At 41.3% G+C, this 20,866-nt stretch overlaps 1 protein-coding gene across 4 annotated transcripts in view; it reads right to left on the bottom strand.

Annotated features, from left to right (window-relative positions):
* Positions 1-20,866, bottom strand: part of cdk19 (cyclin-dependent kinase 19) — a 73,270-nt gene that overhangs the window by 45,682 nt on the left and 6,722 nt on the right. For all 4 annotated transcript variants that reach the window (XR_006032386.1, XR_006032387.1, XM_042095366.1 and 1 more), the window contains exon 2: positions 20,588-20,663. Coding sequence is in view for 2 of the 4 variants with exons in the window: in XM_042095365.1 (XP_041951299.1) it covers positions 20,588-20,663 (76 nt within the window). In the remaining 2 variants the exon portion in view is untranslated. The remainder of the gene's footprint in view (positions 1-20,587; positions 20,664-20,866) is intronic.

Here is a 20,866-nt window from a genome sequence, read left to right as displayed (position 1 = left end):
TATCTGCTTTTTTTTGTGCCCACACTTACATCTACATTATTTTGTATTATATAAGTATTACAGTGGGAGTAGGCTGTTATAGTATTATATTCAATCAATTGAATAAATATATAATTTAACATCAATATCAAAATAACCTGTTTCTATTTACTTATGATTTTGTGATTTACATGAATTTAATGATTTAAATAATTTAGTGAAATTCTGTGACTTTATAGGTTGTAATGGTGCATTCAGGGCACTTCGGAATGACAAGGACCGCCCCCATGGCTACTTTGTTTTTCGACAGCAAGTGTTCATGTGCTTTGCCGTCGGAATGTGTGACAAACACAGATGCCACAACAAAGGTTAAAACATACACTCACTAATCCTAAATAAACAACTGTATTTGCTTAAAATATAGCGTAAGACGCTTGTGAAAGAAAGATATGCAGCTTTCAAGTGACAAAAACGGCAAATTCCCAAGTTCACATTAAAACTGTTGGACATGAAAGACCACATGGACTACAAACGAACTACAACTTGACAACAAAAGTGATGACGAGCCCCTAACTGGGCAACTCTGTTAGCAAAATCTAGCCCCAGTTTCCGACCTCTGACTCACACATTACGTGACGTGAATGTTGCGGAATGATTATGTTTTGCCTCGGAAAAAGGTTTTTCCGAAGCCCATGAACGCTAGGTTAGTCTCGGTTTTCTATTCCTTTTGTGTTGCCCCCTGCAGGTAACCCCCAGAACCTAGTCAACGTCAGACGTTTCTCAGACGTAACCTTAGGCCCAGGCAGTTAAGACCCACGATACCCCCAAGAGGATATTGCAGGTAGCAGGGACCTACTATCGAGCAAAGTTGCACGTCTTCCCTCGGCGGCGCAGATAACCTATTACTCCTATTTTATTTAAATATCCCCCTTGTCTAGAGACACAGGTTATAGGCTACTATTTGCTTAGGTTTTTAAGGAGTGGAGACCTTTTTACCGTCCTTCAGTATAAAGTCCCGCTAACCCCAAGTCTTAGAAAAGACAGATGAAGAACCACAGAAGAGATAGGCCTACCTTATCTTCCTGTTATGAACTCGTGGAAGACCCAAAAAGAGATAAAAATAGCCTACTGCTTGGAGAATTGGATGCTATAGTTAAATGAACTCTTTACTTTTCAGCACTTTAGAGGTGTTAACAAAATGCGGCGCATATCCGCTTGCAGGTTACAATGTACAAAGAGTAAATCCACAAAATAGGAAAATGGAGTAAATCCACAAATAGGAGGAAAAAGGTCGGCCGATTGTCGTTCAGCAGTCACTCAGGTCGAAACAGCAGGTGTGATATCTGCAACAGGTTCGACAGAGTTTCGGTCCGCGACTCAGCCTGGCACAAAGTCCAACAATTCTCAACGCTTCTCAACGAAGTACGGAGAACGAATTCTAACAACCGCACGCGACATCATAAAGCAAAAACCCAACGAGTTGAAGGAAGGAAAAAAGAAGAAGCAGCACAGTTCGTTTAGTTCGAGCTCTATTTATACCAGTGGTTCTCAAATGGGGGTACGCGTACCCCTGGGGGTACGTGAAGGCACTCCAGGGGGTAAGTGAGATTTTAACCCTTAGAACCCGATTGACGCAAAGTGGGTCAAAAAACACACCCTGTCTTCTCTTTTACAGAGAGATGAAACCTTTATTGCGTGACAGAGCAGAAGTGGTAGCCTAGAAATCTAGACGCACCCTAGCGGCAGCAAATTACATTTGCTTCCAGGGATAGTCTAGCAACTCTCCGTTGGCTTGTGAGCTCGGAAAATTAAACTTCTATCAGGCCAATCAAATCGTGTATAGAGTCGTTAGGCGGGATTAACATAATGATTAATAGCAGAGTTGCAGTGGTTTGGCTTGAATTCCCTGCAACTTGAAAACAAAGAAGATGGATGTTGCTGTTGGCCAACAGTGTGACACGAGCTTGTTTGGCAAGTTGGCAAAAGTTTGAACTAGTCAACTAGCTCCGCTGGTGGGAAAACGCATATGACTCAGCGCTGTCCTATTGCGTGCAGAGGAAATTTGAAAGACAATCGATTATCCCGCCCCTCGGACTGAGCACTGCGAATGGTGAGTGCCCAGACCCTACATTTTAATGTGTGGTCTGGCTCGTCAGGCTACAGAAGTGGGGCTTTCCAATTTTTATTTTATGAAAATAAAAATCATGAAATTAAATCAAATTGCACCATAGTCTTTACTTCTCTGAGTTCACCTGCGCAACCATTACTCACTGAAAAAAGGTTGAGAACCACTGTTCTAGAAGGTTCTAAACTGTCGTGGGAAAGATTGATTTGCCTTAGGAATGTGTGGGGGAGGATTAGTCTACCTATAGTATAAAATCAATGCGATGCCGTGTCGGTGTTGTGGTCAACAACTGCCCTTATTTTTTTACTCCCGAAAAGTGGGGGCCCCCGAAAAGGGGCGTTTGCACCCCCTGCACCGGTGCTTCCGGCGCGCTTGGCTAAACTCATTTTTCAGGCATCTGACCGACCGGGTTGACACTTCAGTGTGAGAAATCGGGAGTGTGGCGTGTGATCGTGTGGAACTAATCAAATGAGTGTGTCTCACAGGCAATGTGTGAGAGTTGGCAGCTCTGGTTTAATATTGTCTTGGAAAGTTATTGCTTGTTCACGAGTTATTTCATTTAGCATTATATTTTCCATGTGTCGATGATGGTTAGACATGACGTTCTCAGGGAGCGCAGACCTTTCCAAGGCCAAATGTAGTTATTTGCAACAAATCTGAAAGTGGACCTAGAAAAATATTTTGACTTGCTCAGTGATAGGTGTTTCATTTTGTTTGTTTTCTGTGTAGCATATAGATCAAAATTCTTGATAATTAGCGCGCAAACAAGCGAGACCTAGGCTTCTAGAGTCAGGGATGCAAACAGCGCGCCTTTTGGCGGATGCCGCCTTTTTCACGGCTGTCTGGGGGACTTGTGTGAATCGTGCAGATCCGACGAGTTGTTCTTTGGGGGGGGGGGGGTTGAAGTGTCTGATTATAATTTCATCAAAGTTAATTCTGTATTAAAATGACTACATAAACACACAGCCTACCGTTACAGTCCATGAAACATAGGAAGTGTAAGACAACACTAAATCAAAAAGCTGCGCACTTAAAAATCCCATTTGCTGCGCACCATTATCCTACTGCTACAAGGCTGCACTTCACTGCACTCACTGCAAGGATTTAACGTTACATCTATCAGTCCGGGATCCACTAATTTTGTGTCGCGCCTGGTCTTTTTTGCAAGAAAGGTAAGGTTAACCATATTTGATGTCTTCTAATCACATAATTTCTACCATTTGCATTGTGTAATGTTTAGGTTGTCCTAATGTGTCATTACAGTCTTTACAATAACGAGGGATCTGGAATGTTGGTTACCTAGCAACCAAGATGCTGTCTATTGAAAAGGGAACTATTTTTTGATGCGTAAGAACGATGTCGAAATTAACATTTTTAAACAATAATGGGGTGTTTAGATTATTTAGTTTGTTGTAGAATTGTTGTATAAAAGCAATATAGCACTCGTGATCGTGGGATTGGTCATGGATATTCCAACGGCTGTTGTTGCCTGCGCTACTCGGCCTCCGGCCTCGTGGCTACGGCCGAACAACACCCGTGGGAATGACCAACCCCACTCTCACTCGTGCTTAAGTTTATTGCTTAAGTAGCACACTAGCGCTACATTTTACATGACTAGAAAAAATACAGTTGGATTTTTTTTTTTACCTTGTTTGTTGCGTCAGTCAGTTTAGTTCAGTTCCGGACAGACTAGCAGTATTTTGTCCTGTAATATTTTAGTAGCAGCCTAACGTTATATCCAACTCTACCCCCTTTCCAACGTGTAGCCTAATGGTAACGTACTTGTTTAGGCTAGCAGCTTGTTGACGTCTAGTAGCCTAATGAGCCGCTGGTCTAGGCTTTTTTGTAAATGCAACCCGAAGTGACAAGTGACGAACTGACTTATTTTCAATGAAACCTACCACATAAGGGCGAGAAACTGATGTGTGGGCTTATCCTAACAGACAGACCGCACTACTGTTGATACATTTTAACTGTACATTTTCGTGCAGAATAACGTTATTTTGGGGCGCATTGAGAAAGGGGGCAAAGTGAAGTGAACTATTTTGCACTCTGTTATGATACTGTCAGGTCTAGGGTAACACAATGGCTAATATATGCAACTTTTCATTTACAGAATGAGAGAATTTGATGAGAGTGAGGCACTAACAGTTAAGAAAGTGGATGAGGCTTGTAAAACAAATTGGAACTGGTCTTGGTTACAGGTTGAAACGGAGATTGAGGTCAAGACAGCCAAACACAAATTCAAAATGTCAGACTTTTTCAAAAAAATTGAAAAAAAGGGACATGCCAAATGTACTTTCTGCATGAAAGAGATTAATTATGCTAACAAGGGAGTGCATGCTCTGTTGAATCACTGCCAGAGTGCTATACACACAGAGAGAGTGGCTACCATCATATCTACCCAGTGTGGCCCAGCTCCTCTGTCAAGACAAGCCAGCTACCAGCCAAAGTCAGGCCCCAGCAGACAGAATAAGGGAAGGAACTGGGACAGTGTATTTTCATATAAAGAACATTTTTGTGTGAATAGGGTGAGCCTTGGATGGCAGAGGTGCAGTGGCGATTCTAGACATTTTTAACAAGGGTGGCACTGGTGAGGCACTGATTAATTCAAGGGTGGCATGAGGCAAAACAACCAGATACACAGAAACAGGCTCAAGATGTGAAATTAGCACAAATACATTAGGGAAACCAGACACAAACACCATACTCATAAATTGAAAGAAAAAAAAAACACAAATACCTTACTCTCACATAAAATGTCTTTGTATTTGAATAAAATAATACAAACATATTAAAGTTAATTATCTAAGTTGTCTGTCCCTGGGCTATGCTGTGCTAAAACAAATTCCATCATGGGGACATTAAAATATAATCCATTTTATTCTATTCTATTAAATGAAGATATACAAATATACTCATCCAATACATTTTCCCCCCACAATAACTTATATCTATGTGCATCTATTTTTGTAGCTGTTAAAATAAGTTGACCTGCTTTTTTGTCTATTTGTTTATTTTCTTTAAAGTTCTCAAGAAACTTGAGGGTGGTATGAAGGACTGTGTTGTGTATGTGAGCAATTTCATCTTCCTAAATCTTAATATTATGATCACAACAAGTGTGGGCAAATTATTAATTACATTTTCACATGGGGCAACTTGTTGCAGGGCAACCACATAACCGGTTCCATGTGTGTGCGAATTGGATGACTAAAGTTCTCAAGAAACTTGAGGTTGGGATGAGTGTGTGAGCAACCTACATGTTACTTATCTGCCTGAATCTCAATATTCTGATCACAACAACTGTGGGCAAATTATTAATTACATTTTCACGTGGGGTAACTTGTTGCAGGGCAACCACATAACCGGTTCCATGTGTGTGCGAATTGGATGACTAAAGTTCTCAAGAAACTTGAGGTTGGGATGAGTGTGTGAGCAACCTACATGTTACTTATCTGCCTGAATCTCAATATTCTGATCACAACAACTGTGGGCAAATTACAAGTCAGCACCAGTGCTGCATTCATTGTTTTTCACTTTTATAATCACATCACCAAAAGTAGGTTATTGGTTTTACCAAAAGTATTTGGCAGTATTTTTAAACTACAAACCTATAAAGTATTTTGATACAAAATACGATGCCATTTTTTTCCAACTAAATAAAATACAAATTTGTATTTTAAATACATCAGACATGCCTATCCCTGGCTGTTGGCTGCAGTAACTCAAGCTAGGTTGTACTTATTGTTTTGTGTTTATGTTAGTTTTGATCCAATTTGACAGCTTTGCTATGTTGCTCACCCAAAATTTCTACCAGCCCACCCAAATATAGTAGCCTAGCCTAGGTTAGAACCAGCCCTGCATGGAGACATATTTTACGATAATAATGGAGAAAATGTTAGCAAAACTTTAGGTTTTTGTTAACGGAATCTCCCTCCCTCATTCATCTATTTGCGCAACAGCCCACATTCTGCGTTCAATCCAGAGAGACAAGTGAAATAAATGTGTTTTTTTTTTTTCTTTTAAGCGGACATCGCCATAGGCACGATATTTAGGCTACCTCTGTTAGGCCTACAAAAAGTTGCAAATTAAGGAGTATTTCCTGATCGGGGAAACCTTCTATAATATCATTCAATTGTGCCGCAAATTAACAGACAGAAGTGGGGCGTAATTTAAGACCAGCGTAATTTAAGACCGTAGACCAGCAATCTACTTATCGAGGAGGCTCATAATTTGAGAAACGCTGCAGATCATAGACAGAGAAAGCTCTGGGAACAGAACGCAGGCATATGATTTTGTTGTCACGCGCTACTATGGAAAATGAACTTTATAAAGACTGGCTCGGCCAATAAAAAAAAAGGAAAAAGTATGCCAGATGGCCAGTCCAGCCCTGCGTTCAGGAATTATTTAATTATTATAAGCAAAAGTGGAACGTGCACAATGTTTCATTTATCCCTCCTGATCGGGACGAATAAAACAGGTATTGGGGACGAAATAAGCATACAGTTTAGCCTAAGCTATGTAAACTTCCAATAATTTCAATATTTTCCAACAAATGCTTGACTGGTTGAATGGTCATACATGTCATCAGAATATCGCTACCTGTAGCCTAGATGCGACGAGTGTTTAGTGAGTAGGCCTAAGCTTGATGAACCATAAATGAAACGTTTTCTTAACATTACATTAGGACATTATTACCATTAAACACTTTTACAAAAGTATAGGCCTAGCCTACAGTTAACACTTAATGACCTATCAAATGTCGGCGACTTAAGTGTGTGATTAGATAAATAGGCACTGGCAGATGCAATAGGTAAATAGATATCTTTGCGTGTTAGCACAAGCAGTAGCCTGTAGGCCAATAAAGGCAAGCGTGTTTGCCACTTACATTTCTGACGTCTGATACTTCAAACTGCTGCAAGTGCATCAAGAAAGGTCCTGCCTTAGACCATGTTAATGGCCAATTGTAGACTAAGATTTGGGGGTGGCCAATCGAATCTCAAGGGTGGCCTGTGCCACCCGGAGCCACCCCTCTGACTCCGAGGGGGGGCATTTACATTGAGTTGTGAAGACCAATACCCTTTTTTAAATGACAAAACAGCTTTGGCGTGTGTAACAGCTTAGAAAGGTCAGAATTGCTAAGAATCTTGTAGGGGCTGTTTTTAAAGAGTAGAGATTTTCTGTGCTGTAGGGGGTGAGACAAGGTACTCATGTTTTGCATGATATCTCAGCACCCAAAGTTGTTATAAATCCATAGTAGCACATATATTATCATCTAATGTTGTGATAGACCTTTGTATGAACGTGTGTTCTATAGATATAACCTATTGAACTTCCATTTGCTATTTATGGCCTGTAGGCCTCATTGACCTGAGCTAATGCAAGTCAGAAAGGGGAAGATTCTATTGGGGAAAGGTTCCAGTGGGGGCTGGCATAGAAGCAAAGAGGGGGAGTGAGGATGTTTTAATGCAGTGGTTCCCAAATGGGGGTAGGCGTACCCCTGGGGGTACGTGAAATTTTAACCCTTCGAAGCCGATTGATGCAAAGTGCGTCAAAAACACACCCTTTCTTCTCTGTTACATTGATCCGCAACTGTTCATAGCAGCGAGAAGCCTTTATCCTGTGATAGAGCAGAAGTGGGGCTTTCCAACGAGACCACGCACTTGTCTGTACGTTAAAGTATGAAGATTAAAAAAAAAAACATGAAATTAAATCATATTTACAGTCTCTGATTTCACCTGCACACCCCTTACTCTCGTTTGAATTACTCGCGGACCTGTCATCGGATAGATATGCCACGCATGTCAGATGAAAGAGGAGACAGAGCTATCATTTGATACCAAGTACATCCTTCTGGGTTATAAAACAGACGAAGTGACAGCAAAATAATAACTTCATATAGCTCGACTTACCTCACGTTTTCTCTGTTTTTGTGGCAAAGCATGTTTATAATCCAACGCTATTGAGTGTTTCTCTATAGCAAAGAATGTTCATAATTCAAATTTATTTTGTTCATGGCAATGCAGTAAAAAGTTGTAGAGCATCATGAGTGCAGACAGGCACACACATAAAGTCGGGTCAGGTCAGATCAGTTCGTGTTACAAGTATGGAGCGCAGAAAGGTCATTTTTAATCACTAATTAATGTATAACATGATTACAGTCAAACACAAAGGGAACAGGCACAATTGGGTAACTAATTCTAGTGTCGAATAAACAGTGACAGGTTACTAGCTAACCTTTAAAATGTAGCAAGTAGGTTACGTGCAGATCTTTTCATCACAGTCATTAACAAGGCTTGGCTGCGTGCACAGGACAGAAAATGGAGATTGTGGTCATTATTATTGTAGGCTATAGACTACCTCCTTTATTCCTTGAATGAAAATTCAGGTTATGCTGGTGTGTCTGTGTCTGTCAATATCAGGCGCAGTTTATTTTAGCAGATTATTCATTTAGAACTTGTAGCCTAGACTAAATCACTCGGTGCGTAAAAAGACGCTACTTGCAGTCCAATCAGCTTGAATGAAACCACAGCACCTAACCACGACGCACCTACTGTAACATAATGACAATTTTTGTTAGACTTTTTAAAAATTATTATTAGACTATCTTATATCGTAATATCCCACGTGCGAAACCAGATTTTTCTTTCTTTTTTTTTTTTGCACCCCCACTTTCAAACTCGTTCCGGCGCCGCTGAGTTTAGCCTATCTATAGATCTACCTGTTGAGCCACTGATCGACTAGTTATGCTTTCAGAGACGGTGAGAGGTTTCAAGAGCACCCCGTCTGTGGAATTTTCTACATTTTCTCTCATTTGCGATGCTACTTCAGAAGCCATCCCAGGCGCATTTCCCCCGCATTTCCTTGGCTTCAGGTATGCTTTGAGTATTATTGAGTATTTTTCACGCTGAAGTGTCAACCTGGTAGGTCAAATACCTGGCAGATGAGGTTCAACTAAACTAAACCTATACATATGATATTACACATCATGTGAACGAGCGGAATCTAAGCTTTCCAATGATATTAGCGCTGTGATAAATGGTTCGCGAGAAAATTAACATTAACTGCCTGCTCAACCGTTTGGTAGAGCACACTTTAAGACACCATATCTTACCCAAAAATCAAACTGATTTAAATTTAAACATATGGACCCATACAGTGGTGGACGAAGTACACAAATCCTGTACTTGAGTGAAAGTAGAGATACACATGGTCAAATGTTACTCCAGTAAAAGTAAAAGTCCTCCTTTTACATTTCCACTTGAGTGGAAGTACAAAAGTACTTGCCTTCAAATGTACTTAAGTATCGAAAGTAAAAGTCTTGAAATGTGTTATGACTAATACAGTTGCATTTACTATTGTTGAAATGATTCGGCACAGACATAGGCATTCATTAAGCCTTTCTCCTCCATTCAAGGACAAAATCAGCTAATAATTGTTGTATGTAGAAAGAACTAAAAACAAGCTAATGTGATATCTTATCTTACATATTTCAAAGTAACCACATTTTTCTTTGTTGAATGCTTTACAATTTCAGACCAAATCAAGATGTTTCCTTTTGTGTTTGATAGTGTCAGATTGTCTATCATTGTCTATCATTTGCTCGATGGCGTCAAGAGGCTAGTTATGCTAACATCAATATTGTGAAAAGGGGTCAACAAGGTACAGTAAATAGTGGATAATAACATAGGTTAGGCAACACCATTATTTAAAGCCTAGCTCGCTTAATAGAAAATATACATGTAACACATGTATTTGGACAGTCTTTTTTCCAAAAGGAACTTCAGCTGTAGGCTACTTCAGCTGTCACAAAATGTAGTGGAGTAAAAAGTAAGATATTTGGCCTCAAAATGTACTGGAGTAAAAGTAAAAAGTTTAATAAAATTGAAATACTGAAGTAAAGTACAGATACATGAAAAAGCGACTTAAGTACAGTAATTGAGTAAATGTACTCAAGTAATGTCCACCACTGGACCCATATCTACCACTTGAGCACTACATGTTAAGCACAAAATATTTGCTCAGTACCTCTGTAATGTTGAAGGCCACACCATCTCATCATACGCAATTTAAGAAATTAATTTACGGGATTTCGCTCTCTACCAAGTTTTTAAAAGCTAAGACTTTTTTTTCTTCATTATTATGTAAAAATGCAGTGGAATAACACATGTATTAACTTATATTAAGGGAAAAAAAAATATTTTCATGGTTAAATAATTGTTTGAAAATATGCTCTACCAAACGGTTGATGTGCCTGTCAATGGTAAAAGTCAGGTCCCTATAGATAATACTAGAAAACATGACAAAGTTCATGAATTAATTATATTAACCATTATATACTGTTTTCAAATGTATACTACTACTGTAAACACAGCATATATATATGTTTAAAAAGCATGCATACGCATGAAATATATCAAATAGGCTTATCAGCTATGCTAATCTATGCTAATTCAATGCAATTCAATACATTTTGGTCTGTACCATGAAAGGGAAACTGATTCAAATATATAACCATATATTTTCTGAAATCTTAGATCCTCAGGATGTAATCTAACATGACATGAGACATGTCCCACCCTCCTCATTAGTATGCTGCCCAAGCATAATACATGAAAATATATGGTTTATATAGTTGAACCAGTTTTTCCCAGACCCAAAGGTATCAGCCATATACCGATTTACTGTACCAATACCCAATGTGTTATGCATGGGCTGCATACTAAGCTTTCAGAAAATATATGGTTTATATAGTTGAATCAGTTTTCTCTTCATGGTACTGACTAAAATGTATTATGTGTACATGTTCTTCACCTAAATCCATAGAATCCCATTCATTTCAATGGTAAATTTACTTAAGTGGTCTGCAGGTACAGGAATAAGTGTATTTCTTGTTAACATAATTTCTCTTAAACCCTGGGACCAGGGCTACAAGATAATACCACTTTTTTGGGGAAAAACTTCTTTTAGTAAAACACAATAATATGTCAGTCATATAACTGACTTTTACCATTAACAGGCACTTCAACCATTTGGTAGAGGTTCATAGAAATTGAATGGGAGGAAATCACAGTAGAAATCACAGATTTTTCATACTACAGTCTAATAGAGCAAGATAAAACAAAAAAATATTTTTTCATCACTTTTATCATGGTGTGCCAGTTAAAGGGTTAACCGACATGCAATTTAGGCTAATCATATTTGCATTTTGCACACAGTGCACACCCATTACTCGCGGTTAAATTTCTCACTAACCCTTCACGCAACACGTGGCAAACCCAATATCACAATAAACAGCAAACCGTACTGAATACGAGGATATAAAGCATGCCTCTGTGCAATAAGTGGTTCCTGAGTGATGCGGTTTTGAAATTGCAACACATTTCTACATAGCCTCATTGGGGCGAAATTATAATGTATTCTAATGTAAACTATTTGTCAGTACATACATTTTTGTAAATTGCTCAGCCATAGATTATCCCACTATCATGGTTCTTATATTGTCAGGTTCCAGCCAATCCCACTACAGATAAATGAATATATTTATATTGGCATGCTTCCTAGTGACATTAATGCAAAAATATGAAGAAGATCAAATAATGAGACACAAATATTGATATAAAGCCTGACATAAGCCATATGCAAACATTCACATCATACATTCCCAGATATGGGTACATCCTGAAAAAGGAAGAGCATGTAGGCTATAGGCTATGGCCATTACAATGACCAATATTATCTTAAATGAACTAGCTGAATAACACAGGTGACCACTTCTGCATAATTTCATGGAGTGCTGAAATGTACACACATTTTTGAACATTTCTGAACTGTGAAATGTAGCATATGTTTTGTGGTTGTGAACTTATTGCAATATCACCATAACTAGCCTATTCCACCTGTGTGTGCATGGTTATAATTCTGAAGTGTAAAGTAGCTTAGGCTACAGCACAAATATTTCCATAAAAATAAGCAAGTCTGACCTCTGAGTTTGACCATTTTGAAAGTGCATCTGATTGATGCATTTAAAAGTTAAAATATACAAACATTTCTTACATTCCCACTTTTTAAAATTGTTTCATTGCTTCATTGTCATTTTCATTGGATTCTCCCATTTGCGCGTAAATCACTCGTAAGCTTTTTTTTTTGTTACACGCATTCTCCCATTCCGCTTCTGTCACACACAGTGACAAGCGCCAAATCCCGCAGTGTTGAAGAGATCAGTCGTCCCCCTCACTTTTGATAAGGAAAAAAGCCTTATAGGTATGGCAAATAAATAATAACCTATAGGTTTACGCTAGGCTATGTAAAACTCCCCATTAACAGCATCACGTCACTAACCACAGCTAAAACTGCACAATCTCGTATTCACTCTGTTGGATATCTGAAGCCAGTTTGTCTACTTAGATACTGTAAATCCTCAAATTATGGCCGGGGTCTTAAGACAAAGTACAGGCCTTTAGGGGAAGAATTGTATTCGAGACAGCCCTTTATTTCTTATGCGAGTTTTATTTTGAGACATGCGTTTCTTGGAGCGGCATACTGGTAGGCCTTCAAAAGCATGACATTTTCAGTTTAGTTTGATATTTAATTTACTTGCTAGATCCCTTTGATACCAATGTTCATTTAACTCTGGGATGGATTACTGCACGGGCCTACCGGGCTCCAGGCCCAGGGGCCCAAGGTGTCAGGAAGCCCAAGCCTTTGCATGGAATCATTGCCTCAATATTAACACATCAAGATGTAGGCTATGAATCTGCCGCCCACCCCGAAAAAAAAACCCTTCGGATCTACACGATTCACGTGAATGACATATTTTGATTCAAAAACTGTGATTTTCGCCGAAAGGTGACTAGTTTGCAGGTATGGAAGCACAGAGCTCAGTGGTGAACTGACTAACTAGGCCTAGATCCACATGCCCTAATAACATGTCTGATCAATCTAGTCTGACAGCATTACAGGTAGCCCAACATTTGTAAATCCAGGAGAAGACCTCTCATTGTCCCATTATTACCCAGACGTTAGCATGTTCACTATAATATTGGTTGAAGCACTTGCTACTTCATTCACAGAGATAAAATCGTTATTCAGTTGGCCCTCGAGACAAGCCATGCTACTACCCATCCAGACAATATGGCTGATCTGATAATGGGTCTCAGGCTGCTAATTAAATTGTAAATGATGACCATGCTTCCTGGACAAACCATCCAGGAGTGGGAGCTCATCATTGTGTCCATGGCAACAGAGTGCAGACAATAATCAGGCAGTGTTCTGATCAAACCAATGGCCAATGATATACAGGCATTGGATCAAACACAACCAAACTATGCAGGGTCACCGGGTCCACAAAGAAAGGGAGGGAGAGGGAGAGAGAGAGAGAGAGAGAGGGAGAGGGAGAGAGGGGGGAGAGGGAGAGGGAGGGGGAGAGGAGAGAGAGAGGGAGAGAGGGAGAGGGAGAGAGAGGGAGAGAGAGAAGGAGAACGAGAGAGATAGGGAGAGGGTACAGTCATGTCCACACAGGTCTGGTGAACTTGAGTAAACAAAACCCAGATGCTTTGCATTTTCAGACCTCAGTGCTCTGCTCCCTGACCATGTCCATTAATCCACAAACATATTGATTTTACAGCCAGTGGAAATGTAAAGCCACATGACTTCACGCTCTTACGTTAGACTGCATTCAGCCAGTACTCTTACAGTTCAGAGCTTAATATGAAGACAAGCATTTCACTATACAATGTGCAGTATATTATTAAGCATAGTCTTTTACTCTTTCACAAGGTGCATGCGCGATCGGTCATATTTTGCACACTCTCTAGGCTATGCCTTTAAGAGAAGGGAATGGGTAAAGGAGCCAACTCCTGAAGCACAGAAAAGGGGACAAGGCAGGGACAGAAATGTCAGAGCTCTGGAGAGTGCCCCTGAGAGGCCCAGACCGCTGGCCCAGCGTGGACCCTCACCTGGCAACAGCCCAAACCACGGGCTACATCTTAGTGAGAGCACGGAAAAAAAACAAGAACCTAGTGAGAGCACGGAAAAAAAACAAGAACCAACACATCCTGATCCTATTAGCGTCAGTCGCAAACAACCTGAGCAGTGTGATGCTTGCCAAGTTGTCTGTTAAATAAGTCGGACAAACTCACAACCAATAACGACAACAATTTAAAAAAAAAAAACAATGACACCATTGTGACACCAACCAGTGACACCATTTACCAGTGGCAACAAAACAATCCCATGGGTTTGTTGTGCACAGGGATTCAGACAGGCGAGCTTACAATCAAAGGAAATCAGTATGAAGCCAGAGTCAGTAAAACAGCCATAGCAGTGCAAGCCCAAAGTTGGACCCCTCTGGTGAGACAGTGCACGCTGCTTCAACAAACATGATTGTTAGTTACTGAATTCCCTTAGAAACAAAACAAAAAAAAGACACAAGAGCAGGCCTTGAATCTGAAGAATGACTGGATTCATCAACAATCTGGCATGGATTAACTGAAGCCCTGCAGACACAGCACACAGGAACTAGCAGACCAGGAGGAAGCAAGTGGAGGCAAGCACGACAATGACTCCAATGGATTTCAATGGTTGATATTTACAGGCCTTTCACAATGATCTATTATAAGTGCACCAAAACAATTGGCCCCTGGGTACTTAAAAAGGGACAAACAAGGTCCACCTGCTCAACTCAAACGGCCACAGCTGCATTAAAAAACAGAGCTGGCTGTGCAGCATGAGGTCTCTGTACAGAACTTCAAATTGACCAAAAACGGTGGAGAATTACAGCTTCAAAACCCAACAATTCTCCTAGTAATGTTAAGGAGCGGCCTGGCACCACTAGTACTGAAGACAGTAAAGACTTGCCAGGTACATTAGACCATATAGCTACAAAACCCTAAAACCTTAAGTGAAGTAATGTTAGGGGGGTACGTTGCACAAACTAGCCTATTATGACACTAGGACATGGAAATTAACATACAATACTGTTATTCAGACTAAATGAATCCTAGACTGTGTCATAAAGGGGAGTACAATTGCCTCACGGGTGCGAAGTGCAACTCATTACGTGATAATAAGATGGCTGGAGATGATTTCTTGTGCTAATCTCAACTAAAAGCACTGGATTGCTGGAATGTCATGACATTAACCAGATCTGAGAAGGGAAACTGCCAACTTCAAGGGTTTGGGATAGGTTGGGCAACACAACCCCAGAGACCTGTTCTGCTAGGCTATTGTCCACAAAGGCCCTTACACAACAGCATAGGCTCTGAGCAAACAAAGCTCACAAATGGAAGCATTTAGCTCCCAATGTTGCGGTGAAAGTGTTTCGCTCTGAGTGCTAGGCTCTTCGCTGACCTCAAGAAGCCACAGTAGTCCATCTGGGTCAGGGTGCACTCCATGTCATGTGGGCCAGTGTCCAGTGTCCAGTGTGTGTGTGTGTGTGCGTGTAGCCTCAATCATTGAGGCGGATTTACCTGGGGAATTAAGGAGTGAAACACACGGAGGTCTCTGGCGCTCAGCTTCTCAGCCGTCCTGAGCCTGTGTTACACAATGACTTCTCATGGGAGGGTTTATGAAGACACCCACAGCGGGTACAGATTTCCACAAGCACAACTTCCTTTTATCTCAAATGTCCCATAAATGTGTGATCAAAGCACAAAAACAAATACAGAAGCAACTGCAATGAACATGTGTTTTCTCTCTCTCTCTCTCTCTCTCAAACCCAGATCTTGAACTTCATCGTAAACTGCAGAAGCTCACTGTTGGCAAGCCTGGGCGAACCTCATAAAAGCATTTTCACGGGTTGTGTGCAGAAAGGCCTGCAAATGAGCTCTCGCCAATAGCCACCGATGATGAATGACCCCACGAGTCATAAATGTTGCTTTTCAAAATGTGTGAAGAGCCATCTCTCTGGCTGGTAGAGCCCGCTGCAGTCACACTCCACCATCTGTCACGTCAAACTACTCGCACATGGCAGCAGGAGAGCTTTAGTGAATCAGCTCTCCACTGCATGCCAAAAAAGCCCAAAAACCCTTGGACTCTCTCTCACTCACTCACTCGTGCGCACACACAGACAGACACACACACACACACACACACACACACACACACACACACAGGGATGTAGAGGAACACAAAGAGGCCATTGTTTGAGCCAAGCAAAGCCGTTCAAGGGGGTGCAAACCCATTTCGGTGGTGCCTTTCTTGCTCTGTCAGCGGCGTCTTGTTTGGATTTCTCCACTCGGGGTAGCGATGAGAGGCCCTCACAGCTTCGCACTGCCACAGCTGAAACAGCACAGCTCCGCCAGTCTACAGCCCACATGAACTTCTCCCCACTTCTGGGCTTTTAACACAAACATTAATGTGCATGAGGCAACAGCATAACAGCCATTAGCCCTGGAGTATCACTAATGGCATGCCAAATAGAACCGTTCTGCTTATAAGTTCTATCAACTAGTAGGAAGTCTGCTGATCCAACGTCAAACTTGGCACTGCACGTACCCGTGCCCGTAGCAAGACGCCTGTCAAGTTTGAAATCAATCGGACAAACGGTTCGAGAGATATGCAAACAACAGACAAACAGACAGACGGACGTTCCAGAGAGACGTTCCTGTAATTTATAGATAGGTGACCGTTATGCCTTGGGGATTTCTAAGCATTTCAAAGCGGCGGTATTTCACATTTGAGGCATTACATCTCCCAAACAGGGAGATGTAATGCCTGTTTTAATATATTCTGTTTTGAGAATATCTTTAACTATATGCAGTTTGCTTTTGATGCTGAAGCTTGCATAGTATAGGGCACTCATGCTGTGTGCAACTCACGAAAAACTAAAATGAAAAATATATATAGTATATTATTATCAATCAATCTTTATTTACAGTAGATTGCACCTTTGGTGCATTATTGGAATACCTGGTGCTTCACAAAACATGCATTGCATTGGGAAGTTCTAGGAGTCAAATGTGCATGATTTTATGGTGTGGCACTGAATCAGTGACATGTGAAGGTTTCCAGAAGCCTAGTGAATGAGCGAGATAAGATAAAAATGTGAGCAGGAGATACGATAAGCGCAGTGACACTCCCTTGTGCTCATCGGAGACCATGTAGCACGGACCTCATTCTGACAGAAGACAATGTTGTGTTATTTTGTGCTACCTGCATGACTAACCCATCTGTCTGCCCTGAGGGCCTGGGCTGTCTTATCTGATGACTCTGACAAGGCCAGCTTTGCATTCTGCATACTCTTGCGTACAAATATGGGAGTGGAGATTCTCTGGATTTCTATCACCAGTGCACAAACGAATGCAAGTTTGTACATCTGCAGAACAATAGCAAACAACAAACAAATCGACCAAGAATAAGGAAAAAGTGGCAACACATCTCTAGGCAACAACACCCATTAAAGTATAAACAGGGTGTTGTTTTTAAGATGTGTTGATGCCTTCCTGAATGTTGCCAGGCGAGCGGCCACACTGCTCTGGTGATGGAGGGCCCAGAGGACCAACCGGTGCACAGGGAACGGTGTTGACTACGTACCAACATGATCACCAAAGTCAAACTCAAAGGCAAGCAAGGGCTATTACATGCTTTCCCGACAACTCTGGGAAACAAATTAAAGCTATACAGACTAAATTTGTTTGCTGAACCAATGTTCCAGAAAGCCATCATTATGGCGGGTGATATAAACCAAAAATAATAAAAAAAAGATTTAGTGTCTCATGATTAAAAGCGCTCGTCCCTGTTTGTTTACAAAAAGAACAAACTGGAAAGAGCATAAGTCTGTACGGTTGACTCATGTTTCAACGTCATATAAAGCCATGAAAGCCCCGTCTGCCGCACCACAACTCAATTTTATGTGCAAGTTTGGTTCCATGGTCAATCCCAACATTTAAGACCAAAGCTTCTCAGCTTATTGCCTTATGACTTTTACTAGACTGTTCCTGGAAATAAGAAAAAATAGGGCCCAATTCAAATGCCCCTCTTACAGCATGTACACTACACATAATCCTCTATTGTAAGACTTGATGCAGCTACACACAAATGGGTTCTATACCACAGTGCAAATAGACATACTGACCCTAAAATGACGGGATGTTTTTCTCTACAAAGGTTCTGCTACTTTTAGCACTTTGAGATTTCTTGAAAGCGCGTTACAAATCAAATGTATTATTATTATTTTAATTATTATTGTTATTATTCTTAGGCTACTTTCTGTGCAGTAAATCAGATGAAGGCTGTGGTGTGCCTTGAAGCTTTGAGTGCCCGCGTCTGCAATACTGTGTGTGTGTGCGTCTGTCTGTGTGTGTGTGTGTGTGTGTGCGTCTGTGTGTGTGTGTGTGTCTGTGTTTGTTTGTGTTGTAAAGTCTGCGCTGTTAATATCAGCAGTGGCATAGGCCCACAAAGGTGGTTGAGTACACAACTTTTAAAAACTGTTAAACAGTAACACATGTTCTGCATAGTACAATATGTCTGGTCCTGTCCTCTACACTTTTCAGAACAAAAGTCATGCCCCAGGTGACCGGAAAGTCGGCGATCCTCTGTGCAGGTTTCTGGAAAAGACTACAACACACAGCTCTCCTACTGTGCAGGTTTCTGGAAAAGACTACAACACACAGCTCTCCTACTGTGCAGGTTTCTGGAAAAGACTACAACGCACAGCTCTCCTACTGTGCAGGTTTCTGGAAAAGACTACAACGCACAGCTCTCCTACTGTGCAGGTTTCTGGAAAAGACTACAACGCACAGCTCTCCTACTGTGCAGGTTTCTGGAAAAGACTACAACGCACAGCTCTCCTACTGTGCAGGTTTCTGGAAAAGACTACAACGCACAGCTCTCCTACTGTGCAGGTTTCTGGAAAAGACTACAACGCACAGCTCTCCTACTGTGCAGGTTTCTGGAAAAGACTACAACGCACAGCTCTCCTACTGTGCAGGTTTCTGGAAAAGACTACAACGCACAGCTCTCCTACTGTGCAGGTTTCTGGAAAAGACTACAACACACAGCTCTCCTACTGTGCAGGTTTCTGGAAAAGACTACAACACACAGCTCTCCTACTGTGCAGGTTTCTGGAAAAGACTACAACACACAGCTCTCCTACTGTGCAGGTTTCTGGAAAAGACTACAACACACAGCTCTCCTACTGTGACTCGTGCTCCTCGACTTTACTACCGAAAGACACAAAAGCGTGTTCCTCGTCTTATCCTACCAACTCTGCATAAACGTGTGTGCATACACGACAACAAATGTGCCCTGCAAATGTGCATGTCTCTTGTGCGTTTTTTTGGGCTGCCCCCCCCCCCCCTTCCCCGCTTTCCAGAACCTTCCACCAATCAGCAGAGGGGAGCACTGGACCACAGCCCCCTCTGCGCCAGATTCACTGGAGAATGTTGCCGAGGCACAAGCCTCTGGGTCTAGGGCAGGACAAAACACAACAGCATTTTTACCGTCTCTCCTGTGACGCTTATCCACACTCGCGTTACACCAAACACAGCAGTCCGAGCCAACTGTTTTTAATCTGTATCGTATACACACATACACATGGAGAATATTAAAATGTTTTGCTTGGATCTACTGCAATCCAAAAACGGAACAAAGAATTAGTTAATGAATGCAAAGCAGGTTGTACAGTAAGAGCTGTAGCTATTTGCCAATAGCACTAATACACTGCAGTTCAAACAGTGCAAACATACACCTGCATGAAACAACCTTGTAGCATAAAAGATACTTTTGGTAGTCCTTTGTGTGAGTGTGTCTGTGTCTGTGTCTGTGTATGGTGTGTGTGTGTGTGTATGGCATGTGTGTGTGTGTGTGTGTGTGTGTGTATGGCATGTGTGTGTGTGTGTGTGTGTGTGTGTGTGTATGGCATGTGTGTGTGTGTGTGTGTGTGTCTGTTTACTTTCCACTAAGGTCTATTTGACTTCCTAACAAGAATGACACTTACTTATGCAGGCCTCTATCTTGATGTTGAGTCTTGTGATTATGCCACCAGACCAGTGTTTCCCATACATTGACTTACTTGTGGTGGCCCACCACAATATCAACATTGACCACCACACAATGATTTTCCAGGTTGTACTAAATTGTGCTTAAATCTGGTTAGCATCATAACCACACTGCGCTAATTTGTTAAAAACTGTTGCATTCAAGTTAATTCTGCAAACCTACCACCACAAATAGAATTCAATTCTGTGGGAAACACTGCAGACAATGCCAAACCATCACCACCCACATGCCAGTCCAATATTAATTGTCCCTGTAATGACAAGACAGAGAAAGAACCCGAAACACCCAACAGGTGTGGCCCTTCTGAAACCACAAGCACACATGGCATTTGATCTGTGGAACGCCGGTTACACTTCTGTTCTGAAGAAGCATAGCTCCTTTGGCAGACTGGCCATGCAGGTCAGATACCTCATGTAATAAAACTCACACAAAGTAGTTGGATGATATTTTACTAAAGGACTAAAAATGGCTTTGTGAACTTACCGCTATCTCCCTGCAAGCAGACATCGATATTCCAGTGCCTTCAATTTGTTTCAGTGCATACTCCTTCTCATCATTCCTGCAAACAATAAAAAGTGTATGTGTTAATGCATCTGTCATTGGCAAATCAGAGTAGCTGGGTCAATCCAGATGAGTTTTGCGACAGGAATCACCTGTTAAGTCCAGTTGTCCCTTTATTTCTACATAGAATGCTACGAAGACAGACAGAAAACGTTGCAAAACAGTTGAATACAACATGAGCACGATGCCCATATGGAAACA

Source organism: Alosa sapidissima, chromosome 6, assembly GCF_018492685.1.
Source record: "Alosa sapidissima isolate fAloSap1 chromosome 6, fAloSap1.pri, whole genome shotgun sequence".
NCBI lineage: Eukaryota > Metazoa > Chordata > Actinopteri > Clupeiformes > Clupeidae > Alosa > Alosa sapidissima.
This window is presented reverse-complemented; position numbering and strand designations above follow the sequence as displayed.